Here is a 26,814-nt window from a genome sequence, read left to right as displayed (position 1 = left end):
AACCAAAAGGAATTTCCCATCACCTAAATTCTTCTCTTCCTTTATTCTGCAAGGTTTCTTGCAGTTTTCATCAATCCAACAGCATAACATGCTGTCAGAAAAATAAATGTGAAACAACTCATCAGAAAGACTTAGTAAAATAATGTGAATATTACAATGGCTATTTAATATACTCTGTGCATCACAGGATCATGCAACGTAAGACATTGTCTCACATGGAAATAATGTATATTGCTTTGTCATTATATTCTTTTAACACAGACTTTGAAGATTAAAGCAGGCGCAAATGCTGGAGGAAAAAGTCTGAAAGGAAACAACATAAGCTTCTACCTGTGTGTTTTTCTTCTCCACTGGTTAAGCATCATAAGAATGGACAGTTTTTTCTGGACCTCCAAAGCCTACTACATTTTTATTTACATATAAAGATACACTGTTCTTTCTCTCCTCTATTTTAATTTTCATTTCATAGAGTTTAATGACAGAAGCCATTTATCCTGGCCTCCTTTTACCACAGTTTGGTTACTCTAGAATTCAGCTACTCCAGCAGTCTGCTCGATCATAATGCATCTTCCAAAGAGGGAATCACTCTTGATGCTAAAACATCAAGCAGCAGAGATGCCCTCACTCTTTCTTTTTTTTTTTTTTTTTTTTTTGTTCCGGTGCTTAAAAGCCTGATCCATAATAGCCTGAAAGAATTTAATTCTTTGTCAGTGGAATCCCAAATCACCTTGACAGATGACAGGTTTATTGTTTCCCATAATACCTCAATTACTCTTTACTGTTAGGGATATATTCATCTCCTGCTCGTCTTCTCAAAGCTTCCCACAGCAATATTCAGTAAACCACACAGAACTGTAACAACACACATTAAACGCTTCCATCTCTGCCACATAATCATTGTTTCCCCATGTTACTGGACTCTGCCACCTCTGGAATTTCATTTGTTTCTAGCAAACTTTAAAAACTTCTTCATACTGTTACTAACCACCAAAAGACCCCATCCCTGGGGTCTTTGTATTTCCTACAAATATGCAAGAGTTTAGACTTTCTCATTTAGATTTATACCTATCTATTAGTTCCCTCTTTCTCCCACTTATTATTAAATGCGATGTTTCTTAAAATATGTACTGTTTTCTTCATTTTCATTGATGGAGGATCCCGTTTCTGTTCTGACCAAGTTTATCTTTTCCCAATAGAGTATTTTGTTAATTGTACCAAAATCATTTTGCAGTCCTTTTCACCTCAAATTGTCAAATAGAGAAAGATACCCTAGTTTGACAGGTATTATCCCTGCTCTTGGATATTCTTCATGCCACTGAAGTATTTGGAGCTCTATTAAGGACCCCAAACATGGCATTCAAGGTAACACTCAATGCTAGAACACTAAGCCTTAAAAAATAACAGTAGGGAAAATTAGATGTTCTTACTAAAATATGATAAAGACAACCTAGGGTTGTCTAGGTCAACCTTGGTACACCCTGGCAGATCTAACACAAACCTAGGCCAAAGCCCTGTCTTTGGCAGCAGCCAAGATTCAACACCCAGAGCATCACACCAACCAGGGTTAGCAGTCAGCAGTGCAGTGCCAGCCTGAGACTAGGAGACCTCCTGAACCAGGGATCAGAGCTTTTCAGTTCACAGTTCTTAACAGGCTTGCTTCAGTGAGTTTGTCCTGCCACTTTTTTTGATCCCATGTGAATTGTCAGCATTCACAACACACACTCATGATGAGCTCTACAGTTCACTTGTGCCATCTTAATTGGTTTGAAATTGTCCTCTATCTCCTTCACCTGGTGTCCTCTAGCTGTCTATTGGAAGAGACAGTGAACAAAATGTTCCCTATTTATCTTTTCCTCATTATTACTCATGACTTGAGAGACTTGTTTTCCTGGCTTACTGACATTCATTAACCTTCTGTAGTACAAACCGGATGGCTACAATTTAGAGTACCATCATTTCCTATCATCTGCTAAGATCTAACTTCACTTGACTGTTTTCTCAGCTGCCTTATCAGTCCAGATAAATCTTTCAATTTAACTTTTTTTTCTTGGGGAAATGGATGGGGAGGGGTTTTTCAGGAGGGCATGACACTCTTTCACTGAGACCAGCTGCTGCCATTCCTTTAACAGTGTCTTCCTGACTTCAGGATGATTTATCACATAGCAGAAACTCCAAACAAAATTTCACAAACATGTTTTTTCCCCCGGCAAGACAGCTGTTGAAGAAGCCCATCACCATTACAAGCCTTTGTTCCCATGTCTGAGCCACACTTCACCTCCTCCTGAAAAGTGCCTGCGCATTTGTGAGAGGGGCTGTGCTGCAAACCAGATCAGGGAGCTGGTCTAGGTTAAACAAAGGAAAACAAAACTTTAATCTTCAAGCTTTTCAATCTGGGTCATTTCCCTGTCGTACTTTAGATCTCAGCCTTATTACACATGCATCAGCACTACTGAGAAGCTGTTGAACAGCAGCACAGGGATGGGAAGGAGTGGCCAAGCCCAGGAGCAACTTAAAACATTTTTCCCAGCAAAGACAATAGTACCGAATCCACACCCGCATGAGAAAGTGTTTGAAGAATCCAGTCCTGATACTCATTTGAACACCTCATGTACCTCAGCCTACAGAAATCTATAAAGCGTATAACTGTTACTGCCAAATATCATTCTGAAGTTATACACAGTCAAATGCTTCTGCCCCATATTATTAGGAATCATTGCACAGTCCTGTTTGTACTTGCTAAATGTCTCTGAACAGTCATTGCAAGCCAGTTCGGAAATGTAGTTCCCAAATTACAGGCATTTAGAGCAGTTGGAATAAACTTGACACACACAATCTTGAAACCTCCAGCTATTTCTACAGTGTATTTTCCAGTGTATGAGGATCTTCAAGGATTTGGACTGATAGGACTGTTACCAATAGCAACACACACAAAATAAATTATACCAGGTTTCTTATGCAACAGTTTTGCTATATTATTCACCGTTTCTATTTTGCATGGTTATTTTTTCCTCAGTAACTCTTGAGTCACCATGAATTGGTAAAAAAACAGTAAAACTAGACAGACATTTGTAAATGACAGTCTTTGATTCGACACCCCTTGAGACACTGACTGGCTGAACACCAGGGCACAATGAATTTCTGTATATTCGCTTACAAAATAAACATACGGGTGTTTCACTTAAAAAAAATAGTACTCCACAAGCTCTTTCTTTGATATTAACACTAAAATCCTTGCCTTTTAAAATAACACATTTTAGAATCACAATCCAGACCATAGGATAAAATATGTATTTTTACGTATCTATTTTTTTCTTTTTAATGTATTTCCTTACAAACCCATATAGTACTGAAAAACTTGTGAGGTTTGCATAGTTTCTTCAGGTTTGGCACGAAGGAAGGATTTTTCCTCATGGTCCATGCTTATTTATGGTTTTGCTTCAGCAAAGTAAACACAGTTTTATTCACATGTATCAGGATAAATGAAATCTCTCTGTAAGTTGGCAATGTTAATACTCACATTCACTTCCACATCTATGGACCAGTCTCCTAGTGGAGGGTTCGTCGATAACTGAAATTTTTTGGAAACTACACCCAAATCACCCTCCTCTAGCAACCACTGCTGAATCAACTTCTTCCGAGGGTCCTAGAAAAAAAAGTCAGGCTACATGTTAAATGCACAAGGCCTTGCTAGCAAGATATAGGTAGCAATACATATGAACTGTATTTAGAATGTGGTGTTGGAAGACATGAGAAATTTCAATGTATACTGAGGTTCCGGTGGATACTTACTCGGATATATATATTGAGAGACGCTTTGTAAGGTTTGAGATCAGGATAGACTGTGACAATCCGAAACATCACATCCTGTCCTGGTTTATATGTAGATTTATCAGTCTGGATGAATACAGAGATACTCTTTGCCATGTATATCAAGCTGGTACGGTTAGAGAAGATGCGCTGGCCGTCAGCATGGCCTTCCACCAGTAATTCATAATTACCAGAAGCACTGTTCAAAGGCAGCTAAAAGAAAATAGTGACTCATTGTTAATTATCCAAGATATAATTGAAGAGATCATTATTCCAAAAACATTTGCCATTAAGTTCTCTGACATACTCCTGAGCATGTCAGCTTATGTAAGTACTCAAAAAGAAGAGGATCTCAGGACTCTGTCACTACAATAATTACATGAAAGTGTGTTCTCAGAAGCATCTTTCCAAAATATTTCTACATGATTTTTACTAGTAATCAGATTTTCAATAATGTAAGTATCTACGTACTCACATACCATTCATAGACATGCATGCATTGAGCTCTCTTTTCCTTCTACAGTTTTTGGGAAATTTCCTGCATTTGATTATTGGGGCTAATTTTTTTTTCAGACTTTGTCATTTTCTCGTAATAAATATTCCAGAAATAAAAGAGCTGAAGAAGCTACATGTGGGCAAGATGAACAGGACGGAAAGAAAACCCTGCACTTCTTTTTACAAGCTTTACCTTCACATCTTTAGGGCAGAAAAATTAAATTCAGAATGAAAAATCTCCTGAGGAGACAGGTACTGTTTTTCAATAGAAACTGACTGATTTTGTCTCACCTCAGTAATTTAATGATTCTTAATTCCAGCACATATTGCAGCTCAACTAGTAAGATAATTATTCATCACAAAATATTGATGAATAAAAGAAGAGACATTTTATAATGTTAGCTGAGATGCTTTATTCAGGACAGACACTGAAAGTTCCTTCTGGCTGGCAGTGAACCAGACAGATATCACTGGCAAGGAAAGTTAGACTACACAGGACCAGAATAACCATGCACAGGTGTCTCTCTAGTGACCAGAAGAAATCTGGGCTCACAGTTAGATGGACCAGTTCATTTCCTGCAGTAGATGGGAGAATCCCACCCATAGCGGGTCTAATAGCACCTAAAGCAGAACTGCAGCAGGACACAGAGACTTCACCTTGAGCAGAGCATGCACAGGCAAGGAATGACCCCAGGAGCTCCCAGCCCAGATGCCTGCTTCTGTACTGCCATCTGCTGGGAGCATCTCTTTGAAGATGGAAAGGGTTTAACAAAACGGTACAGCTGTTCCAACAAGTAGCACTGCTAAAAAGCTTAAAGAGTTGCTGCTCTGTTTGTAGTTAGAACAGTAAATCTGGAGTAAAGCCTCTGAAGTCAAGACAACTAAAACAGACAGGCTTATATTTTTCAGCATACATATGGAAATAAAGCTCTCCTCTTGCACGGGTAATGAAAATTACATCTGTAACTCACCAGGCACAGCACTTCAAAAGTATCCTACCAAGCTCCATAATGAAACACTGTCTTGCTGTCAAAACTCATTTTAAGACTGTACAGTGAGATAATGGAATTTTTTTCCCAAATGGGGAAAATACCACATAGTAAGAAATAAGGTAAATGCAAATGTCTGTACCAAATACATTTCTTTCTCTGTGTGTGTACCTATAACAGGAACTGACTACAATTTCATCCTTCTCTGTAGACGTTCTCTTTGAAAACAAGTCAGAAGGAAACATCAGGGAGGGGAAATAAACAGGCTCTTTTTTTTTTTCCACCCATGATGACACAGGGAGAAAAGGTACCCATTAAAATCTGGACTTATAACCAAACTTTAGGTACAAAACACTAGATTGAAATCGATTCTGCATTTGCTTCAACTGCAGGTCTTTGTATACACATTGCCAAGGACATATGATTCACATATTTCAACACTCTCAGACTTCCTCGCCAAGTATTCTGGAATATATTAAATAGGAGCAACAGCCTTAGTTACTACATCTGTCAAATATTACCTCAGAATTAATTCATTTAAGAATATTACCACTTATTAAATAAGTTTTATTCCCTAAGACAGACAGGATTCCCTACAAGAACTCCCAGAAACATTATAAACCTTCAAAGTCAAGACGGTGAGAAAATAAGCTTGTTTTGTCTCATTGTAGCAGTGAATAGTGCTCTTACAGCATTATTTTAATACACTTGCAAGGACTGTCTTTGTTTTCTTCTTTACAAGTCTGCAATCACTATTTACAGATCTCATGTATTTTTCTGTAGCTTTTTCCTATCGTGAATAAAGCAACATGGGCTGCTCCCCGATTTTTAATTCCTTGATACTTTGTATAGTATCTTATTTTACATATACTAGTTTTTATATTGCACAAGATCTTTCCTCTCTGTAACTTGGTGACAAAATTGCCCGTTTTATCTTTCTTGATGTAAAAGACAGAGACAATAAAAGTTTACACTGCCGTGGTAGTGCATCAGGATGTCTGAGCAGTAAAGAAACCCAAATTCCGGTGCACATATCCATGCTAATGAAAACTGAATTGACACAAAGTTTCTGGAAGGACAGTGCTAAAATAATGCTAACAATTTACCTCAGTCCCATCAATTCCTTCTCTAAAAGGGCACTTCTCAATACAAATATGAGCAAGGCAGCTTTTAACAGCACCTATTAGGAACTTACTGTGAAAACATTTTACCTTCGTTGATACACCCCTCAACTGAATGGTATTACTATCCTTGTTTTGGCACTCCTAACATGAGAGAGAAAAAGGCCATCTCAAGCACTTCTGACCACACCAGCCACCCTCACGAGCACCTAGACAAGGAAGCTACTGTCTCCTCTGGAAAATATGACAGCTGAAACCAGCTACTCATTACCCACCTTGTGCTACCAGCCAAGTACGCACTGGGCAGTACATAAGTCTACCCTAACTACATGAACAAAAAAAACCACCACAGGTTAGGTCCAAACTGTGCCTGACCAGTCCTCTCCCACCCCTACAACACATCCCGAGCATTCAAGAAACATGGAAAGGGGCCTCAAGGAATGTATTGTTTCCTTAGGGCTGTGGTAAGGCAAGCTGGCAAATTTAGATCGAGCTCAGTTTATGGTTCCCTATTTTATTTATTGCACGCTTGAAGTATTCTAAAAATTTTTCAGTTTGGTAATCACAGCATCTGTCTCTTACTACCATTAAGGCGATTACAGAATTCAATTTTGTAGAAGACTGTTGAAACATAAGGATGCATTAAGACTGGGCAAATTATATTAAGGAACTTGCTAATTTAACCTGTTTTGTTTTGTTTTTAACTGAATTATCTATGCCACCTAATTTATGGTTTGTACAGATAGGTTTCAATCCAGTAGTCTTCATAATGTTGACATGCTCATCATCACTGATTATCCATCTATCAAATACTTCAAGATTATTTCATCAGATATAAATTTATTTGAGATCAGAATCTAAAACCACTGGATTTAGGGATTCTAAAGGTGTTAAAAAAATGAAGAATTTGATTTAAAAAAAAAAAAAATCCTGACAGAAGTACCGAATCCTTTAGATCAGATTTTCAAGATAAGCATCCAGGACTATAAATTGACAATTCCTGCTCAATAAACAACTGTATTATACATTTCTGTTGACTAGTTAATTATGTACTTTCACTGGAGGTGCATTTACAAATCCTTAAGATGAGAGTGTATGAATACAGGTGATGTTTTTACATAAAATTTACTATTTCTCAGTTATTACTTTGCACAATTATTCAGCTCTTTAGCCTTCACAGTGTGTCTGAAGTAGGGATGTAGGTATCAGCCAGTAGAAAGAAAAAAACATACAAAGCCAAGTTCTGGGCTCAAGTTTTATGACAGTTTGTGCTGATGCTGGAAGTCAGCTCACATATCCTGTAATTACTTGTAACAAGCTGCAGAGCACTTAATTTGAAAACTCCTTGGCTTATTGGTCGGCAAATACATTCATCTGAGAAAGTGAAAATGGCCAGATCACATATAAAATACATCATCTCATCAACATTAGCTGCTGAAAAGTCACAGGCAGTCAACTTTTTCTTAGGAGGGAAGGAAGAAATACTTACTACTGGAAGAACAAGTCCCAAAGGAATCTACATGAAAAGAAAAAGAAATACGACAGTGTCACAAAGCTTATAAAAACTGAACAAACGTCCATGTTATCAGTTAATTAGCAGAGCAGTGCTCCTCCCCTGTTCCCCCACTGCCCGTAATACCCATTGGACAACAGAACCCCTTTGATGCGGCTCCTCCAGAGCCTGGTACACGCAGACAGCCCAGTAACCAACATGAACCGGTGCAATGGCTTGCCAGCACACAGCTGACTGCTGCCAAACACACCTGGAAAGAAAACTGTAAAATAAAACCCTGGAGCAACTGCTGCACTGGTCAGTATTGTACATGTGGGTACATTTCTCATTCTCTGTGCAGGAAGCAACTGGGGAAACGAGATCCGGGATCAGCTACTGGGATAGACTGGGCTTCGAAGACCAGTTTGCTGGTGGGATTCACAGTGAGCACACACGTGTTGCTGATGTGTGCAAAGGGGTCCGAGCACCAGCGACTGGAGCGAGGCTGTGGCCAGGGGGTTTCACACGCCCAGATACCAGGAACTGGGGAGACCACGATCCAGTGCCAGCTACTGGACAGACTATTTATGCCCTGCTACTGCAGAGATCCATACTGTGGTCGGGTATATATATTCCCACTAACCAAATCCTTCAGCTTGATCAGCCAGAGGTAAGGTGACTGGGGCTGTTTGCGCGACTGCTGAGCGTGCCTGTGTTGGTCTGTGCGACCAGCTGCTGGATGTATGCACCACATACACGTATCCCTGTGTCTGTGTGCCTACTGGGAACATATGCTCAGCCCCACTACTGGCTGGACCTGGGCACGGAGCCCCTGCCAGCCTGCTGGATTTAGCAGCTCCCTAACAATCACTACTGTCCCAAAACTGCTAAAAGAACCAGACAGAACAGCACAGCCCAGAAAAACTGAAATGCAATGCTCCGCTTAAATAATGGTCTGCAGGTGCCAACAGAGTCCCAGCTGAGAGCTACCTGAACAAGAGGATATGGTTTGGCATCGCTCTCCTTGAAAACAAATCCCCTCTCGGGTATGGCTGGTCCAAGACCAAAGCATACCTCTGCTCCTGCAAAGAAGCTGACTCTGCAGCTCCTTCACATGTAAGAGAAACCTGGGGTATTTTGTATTAATCTCTTCTTCAGTTAAGTAGCTGACTACTTTTCATAGTCATTTTTATCAGACAACTTTTCCAGAAGGAAAATAAAAAAAATTAATTTTAAAATACTTTAAACTGCATGCTATTAGAAAGGCAACGGTGAAAAATTCCTTAATCCTGGTAACGACCTCCCTGGTGTTTTCAGTGCTATGGGAAGAGAAGAGAAGAAGAAAAGAAGAAGAGAAGAGAAGAGAAGAGAAGAGAAGAGAAGAGAAGAGAAGAGAAGAGAAGAGAAGAGAAGAAAGAGAAGAAGAAGAGAGAGAAAGAGAGAAGAGAAGAGAGAGAGAGAAGAGAAGAGAAGAGAAGAGAAGAGAAAGAAGAGAAAGAGAAGAGAAAGAAGAGAATAGAAGAAAGAAGAGAAGAGAAAAAGAGAAGAGAATAAGAAGAAGAGAGAAAAGAAAGAAAAGAAGAGAAAGAAAGAAGAGAAGAGAGAAAGAAAGAAAGAGAAAGAGAGAGAAGAGAAGAAAGAGAAGAGAGAGAAAAAGAGAAGAGAAGAGAGAGAGAGAGAGAAGAAGAGAGAAGAAAGAGAAGAAAGAGAAGAGAAAAGAAGAGAAGAAGAAGAGAAGAAAAGAGAAAGAAAGAGAGAGAGAGAGAAGAGGAGAAGAGAAGAGGAGAGGAGAGAAGAGAGAAAGAAGAGAGAAGAAAAGAAGGAGAAGAAAGAAGAAGAGAAAGAGGAGAAGAGAGAGAGAGAGAAGAGAAGAGAGAGAGAGAAGAGAAAGAGAAGAGAAGAGAAAAAGAGAGCCAAAACAAAGCCATGTGACAGTTTGTCCCTGCTGAGCCACTAACTCTACAGCAACTAAAGCTGCTTCTTCACTGGGCTATGGCCTCAGCTCCTCTTCGCCAGATACATCCCTTCTGCCCCTTTCCTCTCTGCATGGTTGATGGAAGATGTGCAATTTAGCCTTGCAAAAGGATCAACTCCAAAGCAGTCTACAGCAATAGCACTTCTCTGTTTGGTGGGAGCAGACGTCCGTTCCTCCACTTGAACTTTTTCCTTACATTCACATACACTGAAACACCTTGCTATCTATTCAGGCTTCTATTCCACCCGAGTTTATACTATTTCTGTTGATTCTGCAGATCAGATAAAGGTCCAAAATTTACAAAACCCTGCACGGTATTTACCACCTTAAGCCACAGAGCACAAAGAATTAACCCTCCTCACTCCATTGCAGCACCTTGGACAAGTAACTAGCATATTAACGTGCATGGGTTAATATACTTAATAATTTAACTACTTCAGATAATGTGGCCTCAAATTTTCCACAATCCAAATAAATGTGCTGTTAAGATCCTAGATAACATAACATCCTGGAGCCGTTAAGTGCCACAGCTTTTATTTTAATTATGTAATGTGCTTTCTATTGCTGATTTTAATGGTGTTCCTCTCAGTATCACTACCTCTCATATCTCAACATTACCAGCGCTTTACAGGCTTTTTTGGCTGAGGTGGAAAAGAGTGGCACCTCGTGGCTGATAAAATCTACAGCCACTTACTATTCAGCCATATTTGACCGTTTTCAAGGCACAAACATACTTTAACCAATTTTTCTAATTAGTGCCATAAAATTTAAATGGGTACTGCAGCCACTGCAGGATTTGCTTTTCATGGGTATCCCCAGAACTGCTTTGGAATTTCCACTCAGTTACACCTTTTTATAACTCCTATGAAGAGAGAGACTGACACCTATTTTATCGTGAACATAAAAGCATTCAAAGATGAAGCAATATTTGATATTTGAACTCCAATAAATGTTAATTAAAAAAAAAAAAAGCCATTCCTCTGACAGTGGCAAGTAGAATGAAGTCTAGATGGACTGAAAGCAGTATGTTCCTGCTGCTGTCAGAGTGCTAAAGGAAAGTCCCACTCAGCATGTACCATCTAGGCCAAATTACAACCTGGGTTAAACCAAATGACTCACATCCTGCAAATGATGTTGTGGGTAGCGCACTTTAGTACTTTATTCTGGTATCCAACGGTTTAACAAGGATGGATGGCATCTGGCCCTAAGCGACACGGCTCTTTCCACAGCATGCTACTGTTGAAGCCACAGTTTTTCCTACCATCCCTCTGTCCTCTCACTCGAGAAGCAGCCCATGTAGTTGTTGACTCTCAGCAACCCACTGGCCTTCCAGGTTTTCCAGCCGGGAGTCTCAGGCAAAATACACGTTTTTTTCCCACCAGCAAGCAGAGCAGGCAGTCTGGCCCACCGCACAAAGGCAAGGAGCCCCAGACACAGCTAAGCTTCCTTGGCACACGGGCTGCTGGAGAGCCACTAGCTACAGAAGAGGAATTGCACAGTGCTGCAGAATACCCAATGTGCAGGCAATGTAAATCCCTCTCACCTAATAAACATATTTATTCCCAACACCTACCCAAAGAACTCTGTGCCTATTAAGAAGGCACAACATTTCACCTAAAGGAAGCCTGTGTCTTCCTAACTCATGAGAATTAGTTAACCAGTGTCCTGGTTTCAGCTAGGATAGAGTAATTTTCCTCCTAGTAGCTGGCAGGGTGCTATGTTTTGGATTTAGGGTGAGAATAGTGTTGATAACACACTGATGTTTAATTGTTGCAGAGCAGTGCTTACCACCAGCCAAGGACTTTTCAGCTTCTCGCTCCGTCCTGCCAGTGGGCAGGCTGGGGGGTGCAGCAGGAGCTGGGAGGGGACAGACCCAGGACAGCTGACCAAACTGGCCAAAGGGTTGTCCCATACGATATGGCATCATGCTGAACAATTAATATGGGGGGACTGGCCGGGGTGGGGGGACCGCTGCTTGGGGACAGTCTGGGCATTGGTCAGCAGTCGGTGACCTTTTTGAAGGGAGTATGGTATTTCACTGGTAAAGGAGGCTGGATGCAGGATAACTAGCAATAATAGAGATGGTATAAAGCTACCTCCTGAACTTTTTCTCAGTTGTATAACAAGAGTGTGACTAACACTTCTCTATTTCCCATCCCTCTACATGAATAAGGCCTGTGCTAAAGCTGAGTTTTGTACAACCACACCGGGACATTGTGACACCAGAAAAAAAAAAGAAAAAGAAATAACAACATAATCTTTGATGCTACTGATAATCAGTTATCAACAAGAGAGGAACTTAGCTTTACTTACAACATGTCTGAGCAGGTATGCACATGGTCAGGGTACTGCTACCACAAGCTTTAATCTATCTAACACAACTATAGCCGTGGCTATAGCAGTGGCTTCAGTACGTTGTGAGGAACCGAATACAGATCTGATATTCAAGCCACAGTGCACACCTCTGGGCTTCTGTTTCCACTGCCACCTGCACCAATGTGCACACACTAGCACACATGCTGCAAGGGCAGAGTGCTGTGCTCATTGCTCCGCGCAGCATCGCGCAGCGTGCAAAGCAACCTGACCTGGAACAGAGCAGGCACTTGGCAACTGTCTAACCAGAATGGTGCCTGCTTGCATCCATCTCGTGATAACAACTAAGGTACAGCCATGATGCAGATGGGGAAGCAGCCGGGGAGGAGGGAGAGTTAAATCACAGCCCCTTCCCCTCTGTGCAACTCAGAAAGCATTTACCTCCTGAAGAAAGCAGCGTTAGGGAGCTGCCTGGCCCCCGTGATAAAGCCCAGAGCATTGTCTCATTCCCAGCCAGTGAAAAATCATAAAACAGGCTCTGGGGCATTAGGTAATCTCCCAATTCATGCCACTACGTAATTATTTTGTTAGGAATTGAGCAGCCTTGGCAGATCGGGAACTCTTTGGTGTTGTAGCGAGTCTCCCTGTCCTGCAAGATTTTCCCATGTTCTCAGAGCTTCTGAGCCACCTCCTGCAGCTCCACTCAGCTGCGCCCAGAGGTGGCTACAGACGTCCTCAAGCGAGAGCAGCAGGCAAAACATTTCCTTTATGTCACTGCTGAATTGCTGAAACGCACCACATTTTTCCATCCGCTTGATGAATTACAGTTATATTTAATGGTACAGCATTCCCATGCCTTTAGGAGCTAACGACGGCCCAACCGCCAGCAGGCAGCTTTGCCCTGCTGGAACCCCTGCCACCATGCAGCTGGACACTCGAACCCACATGCAACATGTAGTGCCTCCATGTGAGTTACACACAGCATCAGTCAGGCCCACCGCACCTCAAACAGGGACAGTTCTCTCCCTCCTTCAGCACATCCCTGTGAGGGCTGACTTCAGGCATTAAATACAGCTCCCAGCAATTGCAGGTGGCTAACTCCAGGTGCAGTAGGCTTAGCAAGGAGCCCGCAAAGATTACTCCACCTGCACCAAGCACCACAGAGAAGAGGACACACCTCCTGGCTCCCCACCTCTGCTCTCTGTAGCAGAGCACTAACTGGCATTGCTGCCACATGCCATGGAAAGAAAGACCTGAAGCAAGCACGGGTCCCTACTGCGTGTTTGCTGAAGACAACTCCCAGGTGGGAGCCATGCCCTAGATGAAGAGGGAGGCAGGAAAAATTCAGTGGTCCATTCCAGACTAATCCTGAGGAAAGAAGGAGGAGGGGGTCATATGACATTTCAAGAAAAGGTATCCTTCCTCATCACTCACAAAATGGCTACGGAGCTGGTGAAGGGCCTGGAGCACAAGTCCTGTGAGGAGCGGCTGAGGGAACTGGGGTTGTTTGGTCTAGAGAAGAGGAGGCTCAGGGGAGACCTTATTGCTCTCTACAGCTACCTGAAAGGAAGGTGTGGGGAGCTGGGGGTCAGCCTCTTCTTGCAGATAACCAGTGACAGGACTAGAGGGAATGCCAGTTGTGCCAGGGGAGGTTCAGGTTGGAAATAAGGAGACATTTCTTCTCAGAAAGAGCAGTCAGGCACTGGGACGGGTTGCCCAGGGAGGTGGTGGTGTCACCGTACCTGGGAATGTTCAAGGAAAGGTTGGACATGGTGCTTAGGGACATGGTTTAGTGGGTGACGGTGGTACGGGGATGATTGGATCAGATGATCTTGGAGGTCTTTTCCTACCTTAATGATTCTGTGATTCTATAAAATCACTTGACACATAGAATTCCTGAAACTTGCGGTATATTCATTCAATAAATACTGCACTGAAGTGTTTATATGGAAATACTACAGAAACAACACCCACATTGTCCAGCCTCCTTTTCCTCAAAGTCCTTGGCATTTAGGACAATCCAGCAGAAGAAGAACTAAAGGCTGCAGGGTAGTGAGATGTAGTGAGATGTCACCAGCATGGATGGCAGTGGGAAATGAAATCATCTTTTTAACGTATGTTGCCAACGTAACATTTTTAGAGGTCTAATAGTCCTTTTAGCAAAGCAGATAGGTAGAACACGAGGAAATGGCACAAAGTCGCACCAGGGGAGTTTCGGACTGGACATTAGGAAAAGCTTCTTTACCATGAGGGTGGGTCAGAAACTGGAACAGGCTTCCTAATGAGGTGGTTGATGCCCCGTGCCTGTCAGTGTTCAAGAGACATTTCACAATACCCTCAGTAATATGCTTTAACTTCTTGTTAGCTCTGAAGTGGTCAGGCAGTTTGGACTAGATCATCTTTGATCCGCACAAACAACAGCATCTTACATCCTTCCCATCTGACTGGCCCGATCAAAACCCAAAAAACTTATGCTACCTGTTCTTGAGCTGGCTGTACCAGCACTGGGCCTAGATGTAAGTGTTCCTTCAGACAGGTTTTTCAAAAGATAACAGATGTATGTTCTCAGTGATTTGTTCCAAATAATCTCAGCACTACGTGGCGTTTCCCCTGAATCACCTGACAGAGGTTGTGGTCTTTGTGCCCTACAGATCTCCCGATCTGCTCTCCGCCACACAGCCTGGCCCCAGTTATATCTATACGGACATATACACTCGTGTTCCAGCTTCCACTCCCAAAAAAGGATCGAGGTTCCAGAAAAGTGACTTTATGACTTGGCATAATCACAACTGCCTATAAATGAGCACAACAGCAGTTAAGCCAGCAACTCGTTTACACAAATTCCGGTCTTTACTCCACATCCTAGCTTATTTAGCAGGTATCTATCGCTGCAAACATGACTTTCCACTTAACCTTTTCTACCTACATCCTCATTTCTTCTTAGTCCGGCCAGGGAATGCAGGAATATAACTGGAACCACTCCGCACTGATTTACTGAAATGATGTCATGGCCTTTCTTCTGGCAGCTGTGTTCACATACCCAAGCTTAGGAAACATTTACAGAAAAGCAGTTTCTTTACAGTGGTAAATGGAATTTTTTTTCTCCCAAGGAGTTTATTTAAAAAAAAAAAATCATTTAACATCAGAGAATAAAAATAATGTTCTTCGATGTCCTTCCAAATTTTTCTTCCGATCTGAATATATACTATTTTTGAGGTTTCCAAAAAGGAAAAAGAAGGAAGTATAAATACCAAGGGCTAAACTGTCCAGGGAGTGAAAAATATTTTTAGTTCATAAAAGAAGGCCTACAAACCTGTTGAGTTTGCAGGTTTCCTTAAACGTGTCACACACCTCATCTATTACCCTAAATTAGCACCATAATTATCCCTGGTTATTTACGCAAGCAGCCCAAAACACACAGACTGAGCCACTGCTGTTAAATTATGGCTAAATTTGGGCCAGGCATTAGATGGAGGTACAACACCGCACTCATACAGATGCATTATGGATTGCTGGTGGACATCAGGACAGACATTCGGGACAGACGGAGAGGTCCTCCTCATTTCTTTCTAGACTTAGGGCCTAATTCAGATATTTAACTCTCTACTCGGTTTTCTGAAGTAAAACAGCCAACTCTGTAGATGCTACTATTATTATCACTTTTAGCCGAGTGGTCAGAGAGAGGCCAGTTGCAAGAACACAATACTTAAAACCCTCTGCGGTTTATCTGAAACGCTGCATGCTGGGTAGGAAAAGGGAACAGCTTCATATTTCTAAAACTAAATCATCTCTTTAGTGAAAGGGCTTCTTACAGCTACCCAGCAGCTACCATCCCAGGCACTGAAACACAAGTACAGGCTCCTTCCAACTCCTTCCCGAGACATGCTTGTAAGAGCCATCCACAGACTTTTTGTCACGCACGCTCCGTATCTGAGCCTGTCGCTGCCGACCACGTCCAAACAACTCTATTCCCAGGTATTATCTATTTACAGCTGTTAGTCAAGAAGACAAGTTCTGAATATTACCGAGGAAGCTTTGTTGATGTCAGATCCAGTCTATGAAACCACGCAGCCAGTTCAGATTAATCTCAGACGCAAGCCTTTACGCAACTAAATGGGAAATTAATCTCATTCATTTACTCTTCCCTTGGCAATTATACACAAATATGCAAACACAAGGGCGTCTGCATGCCCAGCTTTCAAGGCACTGTTGGACATCATTATTTCACGGACACCACAATGAATAATAAACACAAAGCCACTATTGCTGCAATTTAGAACAGCTGCAGTCCTTACTCTGATTTAAAACAGAGGGAAATCATAACAGGACAAACTGTGGCCAAGCCTGTCTACGCCAGAGGCTTGGTGGTATTACTACCACCCTCGTGCCATTAATTGCTGCAACTGGAGTAAAATTTCAAAGTCAGGTCACCTTTCAAACTCATTCACTGAAAAAGAAAACACTCAAGTACTATTTAAGCTTCCTCTAAGAGGCAGTGAAGAAGAGGGTTTGTTTTACATTGGTTTTCTTCCATTTTCTGGAAGGCATTCAGAGTCTGTGAGAACAAACCCCACATCATTTTTCTGAGACCACGAAATTATTTAGATATATAAAAATATTACCAGAGACTTCTTTCATCAATAAATGAAGGCAATACCATTCCCTTACCCTTTAAAACAAACAGCTGGGCCTCACAGCCTGCACCTCCAGGAAACTGGAGAAGTTGGGGATAAGGGGTCAGTCACTCTGGCCACATTTTCTGTGCAAATACTTATTTGGACTGCAGTAAATCTGGATGAACCGGCGACATCTCTTCCCAGGAGCTATTCAAGCTCTGCAGGCAGGACCTCACCTCTGCCTTCACGAGCAAGTAGCCAAGGACAGCGTGGGATCCAGCACCACTGCCAGTGCAGTCAAGAGTCATTTGAAAGAGAAGTCACCTGTGTACAACCCATGAATTTCCCAACTGTTTCCTACTTCTGCAGGTGTTTCTATACTCCTCAGCACTTCAGCTTGTGTTTTTTTTTCTGCTTAGACACTAAGGACATTGCCCTAGACCCATTTTAAGACCTACTCTCAGCTCCCACCCCTTTCCTCTTTAAGGCTACCTTCTATCTACCTGAAGGCTAATAACCAGATGCGTAGGACACTTCTCCTGACAATTTACCCCGATTCCTCCAATCTCTCCTCAAACATTTTCCAGAACATGAAAGAGACTCCCAAGGGTCAAATCAGAAGTTTATTTAGCTCAAAGTCCAGTCTCCAGCAATGAACAAGGACAGACATCTGAAAAGAATAAAAACCACAAGCACACGATGACCCTTCCTTGGGTAACTCTGCCAGCCTATGTAATTTGAGGCTCAGGACCTGAAAAGCCAAAATGAATGTCTTTATACCAGACCAGCCCTTGATCGACTTTTGTCTCATGAATCTGTGCACATCACATTTTCCATCCACAACACCTGGGACATGGAGCTCCACAATTTACTTCCACCTCGTGTGAAGGCCCACCTTATTCTGTATGGTTTGAGCTCGTCTCCTTGAGAGATCTCTGATCTTCTCAGCTCTCCCCTAACATTTCTCCAATTGTTTCACGTACTTCCTTTAAGGCACCCAAAACACACAGCATTCCCCAGGATGACTAATTAGAGCTGTGAAGATTACTAGAATACTTTCTCATAGCTTACAGAAAACATTTCTGTTATACATTTTAGTACAGTTCTTGCCTTCTTTTTTTTGAGCACCACACTATTACTTGAAAGCTTTCACCTAAGTGTCCCTTTAAACCACCCCACACACACACTCCCCTTCTGCAGGACTGCTGCTGCCTTATCAGTAGACTCTCACTCTTTTACCCCTCAGCAAAAACAGAACACTATAGTTGCCCTACTGAACCACATTCTAGTTCTTCCACTAATCATTTCCCAATTGTCAAAATGAGTTTGACGTATAATCCTGCTTCCCAGCACCCCTGCCACCCCCTCACCAGCTTAAGAAGCATTCCTCCTTTTGTCACCCGTGTCAGTACTATTGAACAGCGCAGTTCCAAGCCAACCTAATTCCACTTTGAGAGCGAACCACTTGACCTGCTTTGTCAGTATTATTTTTCAGCCAGACACAAATGCATGTTTCGGAGCTCTATGCTGTCCCTGCTTCCCCCAGCTGTTTTACCAAAATGTCACACCACACAGTGTCAAAAACCTTTCTAAAGTCAAGATATGGCCCCATCCTGCAGACAGTTGCATTGGGACTAAATGCCTACTTCACCAAAGTGCTCTTTGACCCGTTTGTCCCCTTTCGCTGCCTTACTTCCTCGCCCTTGTGCACTGCAGCCTGTTGTGTTATGGGCTGGCTGGCTCACAGCTGATCCTCTTAGCGAAGACTGAATGCGTATCTGCCTCTCAGCATCACCGACCAGTGCCCTGCTCATCTCAGCCAGGAACAAGCCACGCTCTTTGCCAATCTTCCTAACACAGTATTTAAAAATCCTGCCTTATTATCATTCACTTTCTTTCCTATTCATGGTTTGACCTTTCCCATTTTGTCCCTTCTTACTCATGCTACTCATTTATGCTCCGCCTTTGTAATCTGATCTCATTTTCAGGTTATACACACTTTTTTCCCTTTTTTTCTGCTATTTTTTGGTCAGTAGTAAGATTGTGTTTAGTTACTCTATTTCTAATCCTTTTGCTGGGTTAGGGTAACGTGCACACATCCCTTTAATATGAGCCCCTCAAGAGATTTCTCCTACTGCTTCCCTTCCTTCTTGTTTCTGATAGTACCTCTCCTCCCAAATTCCATTGTTTATTGGCATCACTTTCCTTTCTTTCCAAATTCACAGCCTTTACTTTGTGGGTTTTGTTGGTTGGCTTGTTTTGTTTTGTTTTGCTCCCTTTCCTAAAAGCTGTAAAGCCCTTTCAGCTCACACAAGCAATGGACAATCCCACGCTAACACGTTACTGTTCACTTCTCTGTAAGGAAATGCCCCACTGCCATCATTCCTGCTATGGGCCAAGTTATTCCATCCCGTTTCCTTCCCAAGTTCCCATGAAACAGTCTGCAGCACTTGGTCTGCCTCACTGTCCTTGGCTGGGTATCAGTGAAGGATGTGGTGACCAGAATGACTTCAGGCAAAACACATAAAGCCACAGAAGGACTCTCTCCCTGAAGCCTCAAACACCACGCAACCAATAAGATAAGCTCAAGAATTGGATGGGATTGGTACTTCTATTTCTCTGCGATCTACTTAATAGGTTTGTTATCAGTAAACTAGGATGGATTCAACAACAGCCATGGAAACCTGTGTTTTTTCTTGCATGTATTCCAGAGAGATGAAAGCCCATAAGAGAGTGCCCTCTTCTCTACTAGCTCCCTTGCCTCTGCATCCAGCCCCAACACCTACCTCCTTCTCCCTGTTCTGATTTTGCATCAGTTACCTGTGTGTGATGAATATTTGACAACTTATTTTTTCATGTGGAGTATTTCACAAATGTTTGGAGGTGGAGAGCATGCATGTGAAAACATGGTGCTCCTGCTCGCTTGCTGTTTCACTTTTCAGGCTTTCAGGCAGAATTACAAAGAAAGGAGTTGTCCCACTGAACTGTCAGCAAAATCCTTTACCCCACAGTCCTATATTTTCAGGACAGATTTTGTAGTCACCAATAAGCCAGTGATTTCATCCTGAAATAAGGCACAGAGGCAACTTAACAAAAGGGACTGGCATGCCTAGGCCGTTGATTCTCGTTTAGCTGTTACTCTTACAACTTACTATCCCTTGTGTTTTTCACTGTTTCACATACTAACATGGTTGGAACCATATTATTAAGCATGCAAAACATGCCTGCTGGTAAAAGCAGAATTTCCATTGTCTATATGGATGATTACTACATGTCTGTACTTGACAGACATTCTCCCAAAGTCTGTCATGTTTCGTAAATCCTGGCTGAGTGTTTACCACGCTCTACTTCAGAGTTCCCTCTGTAACAAGCAAGTTTACTGCACTATAGAAGAAATATAGAAAAACAGAGCAAACTAATTAACGTTTACAAGCAATTTACAGGGAACCCAAATTATTTTAAACCCGATTCTAGAGTTCTCAGAATACTTCTCACTCACCATGCCTTAAATACATTGCATAGTGCATTAAGTACCAGCTTTAATCAAACCTTACTCTTAAGAATTAAAATTGTTCAAGAAGTCAGGTAAATGATGACAACTCATTATACATGAAAGCCTTTCTTAATTAGTTTTTTCAACTTGTATGTTACTTACTTTTTCCAATCATTTCAGCACCCATAAAGAAAGCAGACTGTTCAGAGGCTCTCTCAATTAAGGTATAAGGTTTTCTCACACACTAACACATACTGCAATGCCTCGGTAGCAAATCTGGCAAGTCAACACTCCTTGCCAATTCAAATTACATCTTTACTGATCAATCACTGGTATTGGTATAGGCCTGGTAAGAACCACCCTTCACTGTAATCACTGAAAATCAAGCCATTCATGCATAGAATTTAACTTGCCTGTCTGTTATTCCCATCATTTTTATTTGTTGACCCAGAAAACCCAACAGCTCGGATTGCATGAAAGCCATTGTTTTCTTCTGCAGTCATTTTCAATCAGCGTGAGGATCTTTCTGATATTGCATCCCCACAGAAAATGTGTCAAGGCTTGATATGGCACACAGAAGCAGCTTTAATTACTGCTTTTGTGTTTTCCTTGAGTCCACTGTAGATAATGGAAGCCTATTCTCTCCTGGTTACACACTGACAATTTTTGCTGCATTTGTTTACACAGAGTTTATCTGTAGCAGTAACGCACTGCTTGCAGACATTCAGTGGGTCTCTCTTCATTACAATTAACCAACTTAATTTCTGTACCAAAACACTGGTCTTCAAGCTACCTCCCTTGCTACACTTGGATTCTGCTATGTTGAGCCAAGCTTTAAGTACCTGCACTTGTTTAAATGCACATGCACACACACATTCTCACTTAGGCCAAAGAATATAAACTTGCCACTTATTAATAAATATAATTAATAATTATATGTTTTCTATATATGTTAATAATTACTTATGTGTTGTGTAATAATTACTAATTCTATTCCCTTAGTTAGTTGCAAAGCAGGGAAGAGGATATGAACCAAGTTCCATTCCTGCAGTCTTTCTCTAAAGGTCAGTTTTCCAAAAATTGCTCAGAATCAAAAGTCCCCTTCCTGTAATGTTAAACCAGTGAATGTTTGATCAACCATTACAGTGTAAGCACTCTATTTTTAATATAAAGCAAGAGTTACGTTATATGAAGAAGAAAATAGCTGTGCCTCTCATTCAGCAAGATTTTTTTATGGAACTAACTCAGAAATTTAAACACAATCACATGCACCACGCTGAGCTGCTGCTAGAGGACCAGAGCACATCCTTTAAGCAACCGCAGATGCACTTTGTCAGACAGGTACTTAAAAGCTCTCATGCTTAGGTACTTGGCTGAACTCAGCCTGCAAGATTAAACAAATAAAAAAAGTTGTCCTCAGCCTGTCCTCCAGCCTCAGCCTTTAATTCCCAACTCTGAACCACCCCGGTTCCACCAGCACAAATGTTTGCACGCCAAACCAGGGAAGCTGTCTGCCTAAAAAAGTGTTCAACAAAATAAAACTATTTCAGATAGGTTTTTCAAAGCAGTAAGCCACCTGCTTTTGCTGCCGCCCCGCAAGGAAAAATACAGAGCACAATTCAGCCAGCTTTGGCAACACTGCCACTGAATGCTGTGCTCTAACCAAGGCAAGCAATCAGTCTCAGCTGCCTGGATATTTACCCCAGTCAAGAACTGCAGGTACACCCTGCCTCCTTTAATCCTTATTATGCACAGACACGTGTTAGAAACACTTCCCAAGCTCATGTGCACCACAGGAATACTAATACCTCTGTATCAGCCACTCTGTGTAACCTAACAGGCCCAAATGACAGATAAAGCAACGTTTTCTGGGCACTAATATATGCAGCAGTGATGTCATTTAAAGAAGATTCTGTGTGCCTGGAGATATTTGGATTTTTGCCTTCAACTGCAGCAGCTGGCCTAATAAAACCTCCCCAGGCCTTGCTTCAGTTAAATTCTTAGACTAGCATAACTACAGCACTATTGCTACACATTTTACCTTAAGATCATTTTATTCTTCAGAAAACAAGCTAAAGATTTAAAGTCTTATTCTGACAAAATGCCTTCCCTCTGAGTAACTCTATTCACAATTGATCCTGTAGCATCTGAGGATACACACCCTCAACACCACATCCTCTGTTACAGGGCAGTTCTCTTACTCCTGACCCTTAACAGTTCTGCTTACATACTTGTTCACAGAGAAAAAATGACTAACAAATTATATCACTTGACTTCTAAAGAATGGATGTTCACATATTAATTTCTTTTTCACAAGCAGAAATACACTGTATGCTCAGTACCATTTTTTTTGCTGTTCCATTCACCAAATTAAAAAAAAATCAAATATATATATTTAAAAATTACATAGAATGTTGAGGATTAACATTAAGTGTAAACAGTATACGCATTTTAAGTAACACACTTGCCACACCTTGAATACAATGTTCAGTTTTGTGCCCCTGTCAACCAGAAGGACATTGAGGTGCTGGAGTGTCTCCAAACAAGGGAACAAAGCTGGTGAAAGGTCTAGAGAACAAGTCTTACAAAGAGCAGCTGAGGGAGCTGGGGTTGTTTAGCCTGGAGAAAAGGAAGCTCAGGGAAGACCTTATCGTGCTCTACATTTACCTTAAAGGAGGCTGTAGTGAGATGGGGATCAGCCTCTTCTCCCAAGCACCAAGTGATATTACAAGAGGAAATGGCCTTAAGTTGCTCCAGGGGAGGTTTAGGTTGGATATTAGGAAAAATTTCTTCACTGAAAGGGTTGTGAAGCATTAGAACCGGCTGCCCAGGGAGGTGGGTGAGTCACCCTCCCTGGAGGTATTCAAAAGACGTGTAGCTGTAGTGCTTAGGGACAAGGCTTAGTGGTAGACTTGGCAGTGCAACGTTAACGGTTGGACTTGATGATCTTAGAGGTCTTTTCCAACCTAAATGATTATATGATTCTATATATTCTTTCCTCTGTCTGATACAGTGCCATGCCTCTTACTGTTCATCTACCATTTCCTCTAACATCAGCAACTCTTAGTTGTCAAGCATCATTCCATAAACTAAGCAGGCATATAGAAAGCTTCAGCCTTCTATACAGATTGTAAAGAGAGGTAGGCTCTCTTTGAAGCCTTCGAAATGGATGTGTGATGCTTACAATTAAGGCATCTACATTAACTATAATTTCTTAATTGAAATATTAGTTGGCAGCAGCAAGGAGGAAGTTCATTATAGCAGTGTAGATTTTTCTAGGACCTCATACTGTCCCAACTCCACTTTTGGCAAATAAAATGGGTGTCATTTATATTGCTTCATACTAAGAGCACTTTGAAAGCTGGCTTATCCAGACAAAAGATTTTATTTCCCGTGAGGGCTGTTCTCAAGGGGTACATTTTTATGCTTCTGTTCACAGCAGGAGTTTACAAAAAGCAGCAGTGACCAGGATATCTCAGTTCTCCAACTACTCAGACCTGCCACAATGTCCTCTAACACCGCCACGGGGGCATAAACTAAATCAGGCTGCTCTAGGGTTTACTTAGCTTCAGACCCCAAGCTGACCCACAATTCAGCTCTTGAGCCTTACATTTTTTTGATTCCACAAACACAAGAAGCTTCCAAGTGACAGCATTTGAAGGTGACTTCCACTTTCTTCTTGAATTCGGGTTCTCCTTTTCTTAGGGCACCAGCAGCAGCTGTGCCCAGATGCTCTATCAAATTGTTTGTTCCACACTTACCATCCTCTCACGTGCTCCCAGCTTGCACCTTAACAATAAGCCTTTCAGTGAGACAGGTGGCTTCTTCACCATCTTCTTCGGTGGCTTGATGACACTGAACAGAGTGCCTTTGGGCACCTCAGAAATCCCACAACACTTCACCAACATCTGACTATTTTTAGAGTTTACAATGAGTTAGGACACCCACACAAACCTCTCATTATCCACCTGCACACACAGCCAGCAGCACACTCGACTGCTTTCCCATTACTGCACCCCACTCGGTAACATAAAAGTTTGCATTTTAGTACCATTTAGGAGCCGCGATACTTTGTGGAAGAAGTAGAAGAGGACAGCTCTACATCCACGCCGTTACCCTACCTTTCTCAAAGACCATTTCCCTGCTCAGGATGGTCTTGTTGTCTCTGGTCACCTCTCCCCTCACGGTGACCTGCGGCGGGCTGCCTGGCAGCAGAGCCACCCCGATGGTCATGCTTGCTCCGGGCCTGATGTTCCAGGGGACCATCACCAGGAACGTGGGTCTGGAATCACAGAATCATTAAGGTTGGAAAGGACCTCCAAGATCATCTGGTCCAGCCATCCCCCTTACCACCGATGTCACCCACTGAACCATGTCCCTAAGCACCACGTCCAACCTTTCCTTGAACACCCCCAGGGACGGAGACTCCACCACCTCCCCGGGCAACCCGTTCCAATGCATTTGGTTTGGAAAAAACCAAACGGACGGAGGTAGAAAGGGCAGGGAGCGCGGTGCAACCCCCAACAAAACCCCGAGCGCAAGGAACGAGGCGCGGTTCGTGCTCCAGCCCTCCTCCCTCCCGAGCCGCGGACGGGAGAGATGCCCCCCCGGGCACCCCCGGGGGCTCCGCGCTCAGGCAGCCCGCGGGGCAGCGCCCCACTGCCCCCCAGCCCCACGTACCCGGCCTCGGCGGAGCTGCAGAGGAGGAAGATGAGGAGGACGAGGCGGCTCTGCGCCATGTCGCTCCGTCCGTGCTGCCCGGGAGGCGCCTGGCCGGGCGCGGAGGGCGGGGAGAGGCCGCCCGGCCCCGGCCTGACTCACGGCCCGGCGGCGGCGGCGGCAGCCGCAGGAGCGGCCCCAGGGGCGGTCCCGAGGCCGGCACCGGAGGGCTCGGCCCCGCCTGCAGCCCCCGCCCGAGCGGCGGCGGCTCCCCGGGGCCGGGGCCGGGGCTCGGGGGGCGCAGGGCAAGGGGGAGCCTGGGCTGGTCGGGCGGTGGGGTGCTGTGCCCGGTGGCTGCAAAGTAAAGTCGGGTCTTAACCCGCTGTCGGGCGCAGAAGAAGCTGGGGTGAGCCTCAGCTGCCGTGGGATGTTATGGTAGCTGTGTGGGAAAGACACGTCTAATGATTCATCTGGAGCCTTTCGCATTTAGAAATTCAGAAGAAGCCGTCAGAAGCGCCGCCTGGCACTCCCCGTGTCACACGCACCGCACCTGTAGTCCCAGATAGAAACCTCTCTTGATGTTTTGTTCTTACAAAAATGACACGTGAACAGCAAACACCATGAACACACGTAAACACCATCCTCTAACAATCTGGCAGGCAGCCATGCAATCTTCCCTCATCGCTCACATTTGGTTTTGTTCGCTTCCACGGGTGCCGCCTCTGTAGGCCCCAGAGGGGTGGGGGCACCGCAAGCATGGCCGGTGCCGGGGAGGTCGGCCTTGGCAGCTCTGCGCCTGGGAAAGGTGCATGCCGAGGCAGAGTTTGGGAGATGTTTGCTCTTGTTGTTTGTCACTCCTTAACTCACTGCTCCTGAGAAACAGGCAGGGAAGAGGAACGGTCCCCGACTCTGCCTTTCATGGAGACAGGGGAAAACGTGCTTACAAGTAGCTCTGCATCCCGAACACCGCAGCCTGGGGTGGTCAAGCCACTGACAGCACACACGTTGCCAGTCTCTGACAGCAAGACCAGCCGTCACTCCACCATACCTGCCAATGCTGGGTAGTTCTCGCAGTCTCCAAAAGAGGGTGGCCACATGGAAACTTCCTTCCAAGGATGGCCCGTGGACCGTGCTACTCCACAGCAGTACCAGGAATTTTGCAAGAGAGCACTGGCTGGCCAGAGCACAACCATGCCAAGGACAGCTTGAGGCTGAGACAATGAACTTCCAGTCCCAAGAACATTTGCTGGCACTGTTTGATTCATTAGTATGCATGTGGCCTGAAAGTCCATTAATGAAAACGCTTGCAAATGACACAGATTTTGCCCAGTTGTGCAACAGTATTGTGGAGCCACGCTTTTTTCCCCCCTAAGGGCTAGTTATTTAAATATACTCTTTGCAAATGTATTTGATCTCTTATTCTACTAAAATATTAATAAAGAAATCCTACAGCAGGAAGTAAGAGAAGAAAAGGATTATTAATCTTACAATTTCATCTGTGCTGAATAAATTTAACACCGATAAGATATGGATAAACAGAAATTAAGTGTTTGATGCCATCCCGCAACAACAGTCAAGCTCCATTTCTTAAAGGTATTTCCAGGCACTCAGAGAGGTTAAGTAAATGCTGGACCATCCCACTACTTGGAGATTTCTGAAGCTCTGACTTCCCTGGACATATCCCTTAATTCCCATCCTAATCCTACCTGGAGTTCCCTGTGGTGGAGTCATGCCACGCAACCCCACCGATGGCTATCAGCACAGTATGTAGATGGGTAAATAGGAAACTGTGGAGTGTGAGCAGATACAAGATAAAATAAGGAAATTTTAAGCCACGTTCAGCCCTATAGAGAG

At 43.2% G+C, this 26,814-nt stretch overlaps 1 protein-coding gene across 1 annotated transcript in view; it reads right to left on the bottom strand.

Moving 5' to 3' along the window:
* The window catches only part of CD109 (CD109 molecule), an 82,578-nt gene extending 57,538 nt beyond the window's left edge, over positions 1-25,040 (bottom strand). Inside the window, exons 1-5 of the mRNA XM_040550897.1 lie at positions 24,982-25,040; positions 24,418-24,583; positions 7,902-7,928; positions 3,790-4,020; positions 3,518-3,643 (exon numbers count right to left, since the gene is read on the bottom strand). Coding sequence (XP_040406831.1) covers positions 3,518-3,643; positions 3,790-4,020; positions 7,902-7,928; positions 24,418-24,583; positions 24,982-25,040 — 609 coding nt within the window. The remainder of the gene's footprint in view (positions 1-3,517; positions 3,644-3,789; positions 4,021-7,901; positions 7,929-24,417; positions 24,584-24,981) is intronic.
* Positions 25,041-26,814: the final 1,774 nt, after the last annotated feature.

Source organism: Cygnus olor, chromosome 3 (assembly GCF_009769625.2).
Source record: "Cygnus olor isolate bCygOlo1 chromosome 3, bCygOlo1.pri.v2, whole genome shotgun sequence".
NCBI lineage: Eukaryota > Metazoa > Chordata > Aves > Anseriformes > Anatidae > Cygnus > Cygnus olor.
This window is presented reverse-complemented; position numbering and strand designations above follow the sequence as displayed.